At 46.6% G+C, this 11,088-nt stretch overlaps 1 protein-coding gene across 1 annotated transcript in view; it reads left to right on the forward strand.

Annotated features, from left to right (window-relative positions):
- SGPP2 (sphingosine-1-phosphate phosphatase 2) overlaps positions 1–10,818 on the forward strand; it is a 34,988-nt gene extending 24,170 nt beyond the window's left edge. Inside the window, exons 4-5 of the mRNA XM_005489337.4 lie at positions 1,890–1,979; positions 7,472–10,818. Coding sequence (XP_005489394.2) covers positions 1,890–1,979; positions 7,472–8,014 — 633 coding nt within the window. The 3' untranslated portion in view covers positions 8,015–10,818. The remainder of the gene's footprint in view (positions 1–1,889; positions 1,980–7,471) is intronic.
- Positions 10,819–11,088: the final 270 nt, after the last annotated feature.

Below are 11,088 nucleotides of genomic sequence, written 5' to 3' on the forward strand. Positions count from 1 at the left end.
CCCTGCTGTAGTTTGGTGGGGTCACTGTGTTTTTGCACGTGGGGTGACCATGCAGGGAAGGTGCCTGGCAGCCAGCATTTTGTGTTCACCCCGTGCCCATCAAGTCAGTGCTGCTCACTGGGACATGCTGGCTCCCAGGGAAACCAAAGCAGCTCTGTGTCACATGGTTTCTGTATGAAAGGAAAAGCATTTCTGGAAATCCCCTGGCTCCAGCCTGTGTTAGACTACCAGCACACAACATGATTAGGAAGAGGAGTAACACAACATGCTTGTCAGAGGAATAACAGCAACTTCACTGCCCTGTAGGAGCTGCAGGCTCCTTGAGGAAGTCTCATCATTTTTCCTCATCATCTTCCTAAAATGTTTATTTCCTGGAAGCTCATTTCTCCATGATGATTATTTTCATTCCATTTAATGAATCCAAGCCTGTGTTTCCTGTAGTCTAGCAATAATAACTTCCTGGCTGCATTGTATTTAAGAATGCTTCTCAGCTCTCTCAAAGGATAAACCCATGTGTGGTAATTGGTCAGGGCTGCTTGACAGTGACATGGGGACAAGGAGACATAAAAGGGAATATTTGTCATATATATTGTCATATATTTGGAAGCCAGATCCGTCCCATGTGTCAGGGCTGCCAAGTTGACCTGGTCAGCGTCACCTCCTCAATCCACAAGTGACCAGAGGGACACGCAGCTCTTCACAGGATGTCTTATGCTTCCTGGAAACTGCCATGAAACTGTAAAGCTGCTGTCAAATAATTAAATGGTTTAATTGCCTCTATTAAGATGGAAAAATCTCCCAGTACATTATGCTGCTATCTTCTCAACATGCCCTAATAATCATCAATTACTGATCTGGACTAGCTTGAAGGCTGCCTGCTGAGGGAGGAGTCAAGTGGGTGCAAATGCTCCAAAGGCTTAGAGACATGAGGAAAAATAGTGTTTTATGAACTGGGAGTGACATCTGCAGCTGGGTCTGAGCTCTTTATTCAGCAGGCTGGAATATGCCAGAGGAAAGGGTCAGAAGAGAGCTGTTATGCTTAGAATTTCCACAGAGGCATTTTTGTGCTGACCTGCGGCCACCCTGGTCAGTCATGAGCCTCAGGCAGAAGATAGAGACTTTGTGTCAAATTGGATGAATTAATTGCATTTTTTTATATTTTGAATTGGTTTACTCTTTAAAGAAAAATCTCCCTTATGGACTGAAAGGAGTCCAGCAGCCCACTCAGTTTCAGGGTTTGAATGAGTGAATTAAGGTCTAATATGTTAAGATTATTCTTTACCAAATGGAGCTCTTAAAAAATTTTTAATGTTGATTTATTTAAATGGTTTTTTCCATGTTTTTAGGCTACTCAGAGAGGGTATTAGGCAAAATGAGCTTCATAAGAAGATAATTAAACCTTTAAGTGTCACAGGGAAGAGTGGTCCTGACTGCTTTAATAGCTGGATTGTGGTTTCAGCCCAGACATTGATTCTCCCCACTCAGCCCGCTGCTCGAGGACTATTGATCACACTCCTGGTCACACTCTGCAGCTGTCACCGTCCCCTTGGCTGAGCTCAGGCTGCAGTGCTGCCTCAGCCATGCCGTGTACAACATGGCTTTTTCCTTAAGCTCTTTAACACTAACATGGGGTTTGCAGATAGATACTGTAGAGAATGATTCTGCAAATACCATCTATACCCAGATGTCTCCTCTGTGAGACCAGACCTTGCAGAAGATGAAATGACCTTTCAGCAGGGTTGAGTGTTGGTTAAGGGGGCCTTGTCTCAGGTCACATTCATCTCCTGGGGAAAGCAGAGCTCAGGAGCCCCTTCCCAGCACAAGATCCTTATGTCAGTCCAGCTGCTTGGTTTCATGATATATTTAATTATTTTTTCCACTTTTCACAGTATCCATTTGAGCTCGGCCTCGCAGCAGCGTTCGTGTTCTCGACGTTGGTGTGCCTGAGCAGGCTCTACACAGGGATGCACACAGTCCTGGTAAGGATGTGCCTCCAGCTCTGCTTCCCTGCAGTTCCCCAGGCTGGTGGCCATGCCAGCACAGGAACAGACAGCCGTGCCGCTGGGTTTGGGGCTGCGCACCGAGGGGAGCTGCGGGAATCCCTCGGGCTATCGCAATTGGAGTCCGCATGGGGTGATTCCAGCGCGGGGAGGCTGCAGCGCCTGGGCCGAGCCGGGTGAGCCCTGCCCGGCACCTCAATGGAGCTCTCCATTTCGAAAGTTTAATTGCGAGGAATGCTCTTGGGCAACCACGCTGCTCCTCAGCAAAGGCCTTTGTGCAATAGTATCGCTGTTTTCAGCGAGAATAGCTGGGGCTGGCTCAGCCTGGGAGTGCCGGCAGCAGGGATTGCGGCCCGGTGAGTCACGGCCGAAGCGTGGCCGGCGAGCTGCCCTGAGGGCCGGCCACAGCACGGCTCCTGGCCGCGGGCAGGCACCCAGAAATGACAGGTTTCTTCTTTTCAGCTGGAAGGAAATGCTTCCCAAGGGACTGAGATGCACAAATAGTTTGGCTGAAAATAATTATAAAATAGCTGTGATTTTATATGACAGACTTGTTGGGCATAGTTGCTTAGAGACATCGGCGCTGCTTTAGGAGGAGCTAATTTCAGTGTGCCTGTGATAGCTGGTTCATTCCTGACAGGAGGAAACTTTATTGATCTGTTATACACAGTGGACAGAGGGGCGGTCCAGCTTCCCAAACATGGATAAAAACTTCAGGCTGTTTCCTCACAGGAGTTTGATATGTTGTTGGTTGCATATGCATAAATAATTGAATCTTTTTTACTAAGTAATAATTATGTTTATAATGAGACTTGATGGCTGTAAGAAAAGGAGCCCTCATGAGATTAAGGTTAGCTATAAAATATAGCTTGACATTCCCTTTCAGGCCCAGTGGATCAAAACAATATCTTACATGGAGGCTGCAGACACCCTTTCTGGGCTACTGACCTCAAGTCAATCAGTAAAAATTCTTTGCATACTTCTCTTGCTGGCCCATCATAATGAAAGACCCCTCTAAATTTAGATGGATTTTAGGGTAAAGAAGAAAAAGTCCTTTGTGCTTTTGACATGATAGAAAAGGGCTGTAAAATAAAATTTTAAAAAAAGCTTCTTAGCTGAAGTGTGAGCAATGCTGCCTTCCAAAAGGGCAAACGTGCTTGGCTAGGGTCTTTATCCTGTGTGAGCTGTGGTGGGGATGGGGCTGGGAAAGGCCCAGTGGTCACACACAGCCCCTCTTTGCAGCAGGTTGTCACCTCAGGGACTGGCTCTGCTGTGCCACCTGCAGTGATGGCTCTTTGGGGAAGAAGTTCAGAGCTGTTTGTGTCCCTTGGTGGGACAGCTCCTGCCCTGAGCTGTCACATCACCAGGCTGAGGCACAGCAGTGCCAAGCCATCAGCTGAAAGAGCCTCTGGGGTTTTAACTGAGGCCTTAACAGAAAGGATGAAAAAATGTATTAAGTGGTCATAGCATTTTAGTGAAGCAAAGGAATGGCTAACAAATCTCCATGGATTGGTGTAACTGATTTTTTCCTGTTTGAGGAACCAGAGGAGGAGTGACAAGGGCAGTTGCATTGTGCTTTCCTGCAGCTCCAGTGCAGAGTCTCACCTTCTGTAGTCTCAGCTCTACAAATCTATTTGTATTCTAGCACTGCTGGCCTTGCTTTTGAATGAGGAGTGGTATCAGAAAGAACAGTGATGTCACTAGAAGAGATATTACCATTAAAGACCTCCTGGAGAGGCAGCTGGTATGGGAGCCATCTGCATCCTTCCAGCTGTGCCAGAATGAATACCATGCCCAGGAAAAAGGGAACAAACACCCCTGGCCTGGGCTGTTACCAGGAGAGCATCACTCAGCCAGAGGATGGGGTGGCAGCAATGCACTCAGACTGCTGACAGGCAATTGAGTTACAACCACCCATCTCCAGCACCTCAACATCAGTGTGTCCCTGTGTGTGGAAAAACAGGGGAAATGCAGAGTTCTCTCTTGTAGGTCTCAAATGATGGAGTCTGAGGACCTGGTACAGAGGGGATCTGGAGTTACCTGGAAAAGGCAAAGTAAAAAAAAAAAAAGTTTGGACACACTTTGAAGCAGTGAATCTGTAAGGTTTTAGAGCTTAATTTTGAGAAACAAGAAGCAATTGGAGATGATATGAGCCATTCCCTCCAGAGCCACAGCTGATGTGGGGAGAACCTCACTGGCACTGCAACTGCCTTGAGTTACAAACAATAATGTCCTGTGCTAACCATCACTTTTTATAACCCAAAAACCCTGAAGGTCCCCCCTCCCCGAGATATACCCATTTAGTGCTGATGCATTTATTTCTGATTACACTTCCCATAGGGGGAGGTGGGGGTGTGTGTTCTGAAGCTCCCCCCTGCCCCTATGCTGGGCTGTATTTCAGGTTTTTTCATACTACCAATAATCCTGAATTTACCTTAGGTATTTTAAAGGTGATAAACACCCAACATAGTCCCAGTACTTCACACACTGTGCAGCACAGTCCTTAGGAGTGGAGTTGAGGAGCCTGAGTGGTGTCTCAGTAAATGTAAGGGGATGCAGGCAGTAAGTGACCCTGTACCAAATAGAACAGGAAAATTGTTCTTTCTGCTCGGATTGGCAATAGCAGAGAAGCAGGGCAGATGTTTGGGGCTGTGTGGGAGCAGGGCTGAGCTGCATGCCAGCAGAGGGGCTTCAGGGGAGGCAAATGGAGCCTGGGGATGACTCGTCTGTGCCAAAGCAGCTGGAGCATCCCAGCAGGATGGATGAACCTCCCAGCAACCGCAGGTTTTAAATTCTGCAGGTAGTTCTGCACCTTGAGCAAAATCCGTGCCTGCCCTTATTTAAAAATTCCTTTATAATTGCGGGCTTGGCGAGAGGCTAATCTGTTTACACAGGCAGACGGGCAGGAATGTGCTTCCTGGGTGTGCTAACAGCAGCTCCACCCCCGGGAAAAAATCAGCTCCTGCTCCGGGGGCACGGCAGGGAGGGTCTGCAGAGTTCTCGCAGAAATCGGAGCCGTCCCTCCTCTTCCCATCTTGTCTTTGGCTGTAAAGGCAAGGGGAGACATCATTAATTCTGCATTGCTGAATGTAGGTGTTGGTATGGATCTTGCCCACCTCCTCTGGGTGTTCAAAACATCAAACCTGCCCATGCACACCGGGAATGAAGGGACTGCCACAGACAGGCAGGCATCTCCTGAGTCTCCAGCAACTTCCAGTGAGGAGTTTCCAAAATGAAAAGCCCAGATATTGGTGGATGGGGGGAAAACAGAATAAACCACTGGCTTCCTATATATATATATATATATATATATATATATATATATATATATATATATATATATATATATATATATATATATATATATATATATATATATATATATATATATATATATATATATATATATATATATATATATATATATACACACACTTACAAATTTACTTACAAATTGTGTACATTTACTACTGTACTGATACATATATATGTAAACAATTTATTTACTTACAAATTATATACATGTGCTACTGTACTGATACATGCATTATAAAACACATCAAATTAACAAATGTAATTATGAAATAAGCTGATGAAATAAGTCATTATTATAATAATAATGACTTCTTAAAAATGCATATTTTATTTTACTTAAGAGCAATGCAAAAAGTATGTTCTCCCCCCAGCCCCATGGGTTGCTTTGTGCACCCAGTTTGGAGACCATGGGTACAATGCCACTGGTCAGAGCTGATTGCCTGGGTCCTGTTTGAAACTTCCAAGAGCCACATTACTGTACTGGGGCTGAAAGGGAGGATAACAAAATGCAGAAAACTTTAATCAGGTATGTAAATAGGGACTGTTTGCAATTGGGTTGGGAACTGCTGGAGCCAGGTGGGTACATCTGAGCAAAGCTCTTGTGAGAAAATGTTAATGTTTGGTTACATTTCTTTGATTGGAACAGAAAAACATGTGAACAGCTTTTGTGTTTCTCCTTGATCACCTATAGAGTGGTAGTGAGGACTTTTTCTTTTAACATGAGGTGGACAAACATCTGTGTGGGAAATTGATGTACAGAGTGGGGATGGGATTTCTGAACATCAGTGCTGGGAGCAGCCCCCAGCTCTTTTGTATTGAGGCAGTTACTTCGTGTTGGGCCAAAATACGCTTTACATATAAAAGGTATCATCTAAGAATTTACATCAAAACATGAATTACTGTGAAGCAAAGCTATATAATATAATGGTATTTTACATACTAGATATCTGTGATCAGGTTTGTGTGTTTCCATGGCTAGCCTCATGTTTTGGATGAGGGAATAAATGGAAATTTGTATTAAGGATATGCAAAATTGCTGTAGGAGTTGTTTAAAACCAAATGTGCTGTGAATCTAATGGAAGTTGTAAACAGCTGAAGTTCAGCCCTACAGGAGTAATGAATTTACCAGAGTGTCATTAAATATTTCTGTTGTGAAGAAGTCCCCTCATTCCTGCCTAACTTGAAGTGAAGCTCCCATAAATAATTTTTAGACTGTGACCAAGCATGGTAGTAGTCAGCTGTCATGACTCATGAAGAAGATACAATCTTAGAAGAGGACATTTCTGTCTGTGCCTAACTTCAGCTTTTGCAGAGGTTTTTGTGGCTGTACTAACACTGCTGCCTCTATGTGACACTGGAAGGGTGGCACAGGGAGACTTGTTTTATTGCTTTTTACCTGGCTGCTCCTATACACAGGGCTTTTGTTAGGGGCTGCCTCCTGTCTCAGCTTCGTGGCTGACAACAATCAAGTTCTCAAAACACCTTTTTTGCCTCTGTTAATAAATTAGGGTTTAACTATATGCTTGCTTGAGGCAGTGTACTGAAAGCCAGATTTCAGAGACTTGGGCAATGAATTTCTCCTTGCAGTATCCCTGCCTGGAGGTGCCTCCCTCCCACTGCTGGCAGAAACCATGGCACACGCACCACGTCCCACAGCTCTGCACTTTCCATCCCTGGAGCTTGTGTTTCTGGGATGAGAGCCTGTCTCTGACAAAGGACAGCATCTCCCCCTTCATGCAAAGCAAGCAAGGTATAATCAGACTGATGGGATGAAATTGCTTGCAGGGTTACCAGGAGGCAGAGGGTTTGTGTGAGGGCAGGTCTCTGCAATGCTGTCCATGAGATGGAGTTGTGCACGTGCCTTTTCCAAGGTTGTAGATGGAGAATGCCCTCAAAACATGGGAGCAGTTGAGGAGGAGGATGTGTGTCCACAGACACATGCATATGCATAAGCTGAGGTTGGGTTTGTGGATTGTCATGCTTTGTTTAGCCTGTGCTTCAGGTTTTCCCTGCACGTGGATAGTGCCATCACTGGATTCTGGGTGTTCCTCCACTGCTGGGCCCCACCAATGCAGATACTGGTCTTTTATCATCACTCAAACACCTGGTTTGCCTTCCAGGTCTCACAAAGGCTTTTCAATGTGATTTCTTTACAGGATGTGATTGGAGGAGCACTGATTTCGGCCATGCTGCTCGTGCTCTTGTATCCTGCGTGGGACACAATAGATCACTTGCTGTTGACCAGCCCCTTCTGCCCATTGGTTTCCATAGTTGTGCCTCTTTTCTTATGCTACAACTACCCCAAACTAGACTATTACAGCCCTACCAGGGGAGACACCACTACCATCTTAGGAGCAGCAGCTGGAGCAACTGTGGGATTTTGGTTAAACAACCAGTACGCTGCTCCAGCCCACACTGGCACGAGTGCTCAGCCTGGGCTTCCTCTGGCCAGCAGTGCAGTGGTGTTTGTGCTGGCCAGGTTCTTCACAGGGATCTTGGTTGTGCTGCTGGCCCGCTGGCTCACGAAGAGCGCGGTGCTGGCCGTGCTGGGCCATCGCTACCAGTTCCCCAGGGGTGACCTGCAGGCCCGGAGACGCCTGGAGGTTGAGGTGCCCTACAAGTTTGTGACGTACTCCTGCGTTGGCTTCACGGCCACCGTGCTCGTGCCGCTGCTGCACCAGCTGCTGGGGCTGATGTGAGCGCAGCTGCTCCTCACTGAGCCCCCTGCAGCACCACGCTCTGGGGACAGGACACTCCAGGCTGCTGACTCGACCAAAAAGTGTTTTTGTGCCTTTCTGCACTGGTGTGGTGGGTTTGGCTCTGGCTGCATGCCAGGGGCTCACCAAAGCTGCTCTGTCACTCCTCTCTCTCCAGGGAGAGAATATAATGAGAGGATCATGGCTCAAGACAAGGGCAGGGAGAGATCACTCAGCAGTTTTACTGTCACAGGCAAAACAGAATCGACTTGGGGAAGTAAGTTTAATTTATTACCAAACTAATAGATAATAAGAGCAGGATAATAAGAAATAAAACCGAACATTTACAACCACCTTTCACCTACCCCTCCCTTCTTTCTAGGCTCAACTTCCCTCCTGACATCTCTAGTTCCTCCTACCCACCATCACAGGGGGATGGGAGTGGAGGTTACAGCGAGTTCATCACATGTTGCTGCTGCTGCTCCTTCCTCCTCAGGGGCAGAACTCCTCACACTCCTCCCCTGCTCCAGCATGGGGTCCTTCCCACAGAAGACAGCTCTCCAAAAACATCTCCAATGTGAATTTTTCCATGGGCTGCACTTCATCCAGCATGGGTCCCCTGAGGGATCAAAAGTCCTGCCAGGAGCCTATTTCAACCTTTCTTAGGGCATCACCCTGCTTCAGTGGGGGGTCCTCCACTGATTGCAGGTGGATCTCTGCTCCCCATGGACCTCCATGGGCTGCAGGGGAGTCTCTGCTCTGGCACCCAGAGCACCTGTTTCTCTTCCTTCTGTGATCTTGATGTCTGCAGAGTTGTTCCTCTCCCATGTCTTCACTTCTCTGTCTGCCTGCGGTTGTGCAGGTTTTTCCTCCCTTCTTAACTCTGTCATCCCAGAGGTGCTGCTGCTGTCCCTGATGGGCTCAGCCTTGGCCAGCAGTGGATCTGTCTGGAAGCCAGCTGGCATTGGTTCTGTTGGACACAGGGGAAGCTTCTGGTACCCTCTGGGAGAAGTCACCCTTATAGCCACCACCATGCCCTTGCCACACAAACACAAAGCAACTGGCCTAAAAAATCTGACTTATGGGAATTGCTGTGCACAGATAACTTTGGGTTAGAAATCACTGACCCCACTGTCCCATAATTAGACACCCTTTGGCCAGGCAGCTAAATGTGACAAGCACACAGCCAGAATCCCTGCCAGAGCAGTAGCAAAGGCTGCTTTGCTGTGGGGTTGGGGTTGCTGGGGAGCAGGGCTGTGCCTCTGCCTGCCTAGCTGTGGGGCTGCTCCTGAAGCAGTAGAGCAAGCCAAGGCAGGGCTCAGGTTTGGGACAGCAGGGAAAAAGTGGCTGGTGGGGTGGGGGGAGATGTGACCAGCCAAAATCAAAATGCCATCATCGGGCAGAGCTCACAGTGTCTTCTGATGGTACTGCCAGACCTGGCTAGTTCTGTGTGGAAGGTTTTACTCATTATTAAAATCTAAACTAAAAAATCAAACCCAAAACATAAAAGAGAAGGAAAAACAAATACAAAATGTTAATGTGATTTGCAACAAATTTCCTTGGATATTAATAAGAAAGCCTCCACTAAAACATCCTTTGCCTACAAACTGAGCAGAGTTATTAGCACAGCACTGAGCTAGAAGAAAGGAAAAAGTCCTTCCTGTCTTTCAGGGGTGACAAGTAGAGTCCCTAAACTGCGTTGTGGAAGGAGCTGAGCAGTGACTCTGGGACTACAGCGTGTGAAAATTACAGATGCCATCATTTTCTGCTGCTGCACAGCACCACAGTTGGTCTTCCATGCATCCTGCAACACTTTGTGTACGCTTGCAGAATAGCAGGGAGGTGTGTCCATAGGAAGGGCATCCCTATATCTCAGGCTGCTTATTTAAAACAATATATTTCAGCTGTTGGACCAATGAGCTGTTGAGAAATACAGCAGTGAACGTGGTCTGCTTGGCTAGGAACATGTACAGTGCTATTGCTGCAGAGCTTCAAGCATGGCCCCTGTGCCTTGCCTGGCAGAATGTACAGTGAGAGCCAGCTTTCCACCCATGTCCACTTGTCTTCCTGGCTGCAAGAAAAATGAACCTGAAGAATGTAAAAGGGGTGCTTTGCCGTCCATTGACTGCCTGGATTAACATAACCAATTCCAAAACTGGAATAGCTGGGAGATGTCTGAGGAGTGCGAGGTGAAAAAGCTGCACCACTCTAAACCCAGGTTGCCATTCTCCAGAAGAAATGCAGGCAGAAACTGTAACAAGTTTAGATTTTCTCAGGTTGTGAGGACTTTACACGTGCATGCAAACAGCTCCAGTGAGCCTTTCAGCAGGGCACATGGCCACTCACACCTGCCCCTGGGTGAGGGCTGGACAGGGGCCACCACAGCCATGGGGTTCCATGCTCAGCCTCTCTCCCTCCCATACACCACAGAAATTCTGCCATCAGGTTTAAAATACCTTTAAATACCTTGTGCTAAGAGAGCTGCATGACACACAGGTGCAGTGCACAACTGGAGCCCTGCAGAGGGGCCACATCACAAAACTGGGAAAAAACTTGGCAGCAAGATGTGCATTTAAGCTGGGGATTGGAATTACTCCCAAGAAAGGCACATTGTTACAGGGACATTCATGCAGCTTTATGTGTAAAATTTCTGTTCTGATTCACAGCTATTTTATGCTATGAAGATTTTATAAATTATATATAAATGCTGCACAGGTATTTTTATAGTATTCACCTGCATGTGATTCATGCAATAAATGCAAACTCTATTTGGTTCAAATTTTAAAATAAACCTATTTTGCAGAGTTTGTTGTTTGTCTGTTTGTTTTGCATCCTCTATTGATACTTGTAAATGGCTGATGTAAAGGCAATGAGTCCCAGCTAAAAGAGCTTCCCAAGTGCAAGCACCCACCTCTCTTCCCAAGCTGTCCTTCTTGTCTCTGCTCAGTCTAGCTCCATGCTTTGGCTGCTCCAGAAGGATCCTGCTTTTTAAAAAGCATTTTAAAAAGAGATTACTGGTCAACTAATGGCTATTTCTTACAACATGTGCAAATGTAAATGCGTGAGTTGCATGTAAT

The sequence above is a fragment of the Zonotrichia albicollis genome, chromosome 9 (genome assembly GCF_047830755.1).
Source record: "Zonotrichia albicollis isolate bZonAlb1 chromosome 9, bZonAlb1.hap1, whole genome shotgun sequence".
Taxonomy (NCBI): Eukaryota; Metazoa; Chordata; class Aves; order Passeriformes; family Passerellidae; genus Zonotrichia; species Zonotrichia albicollis.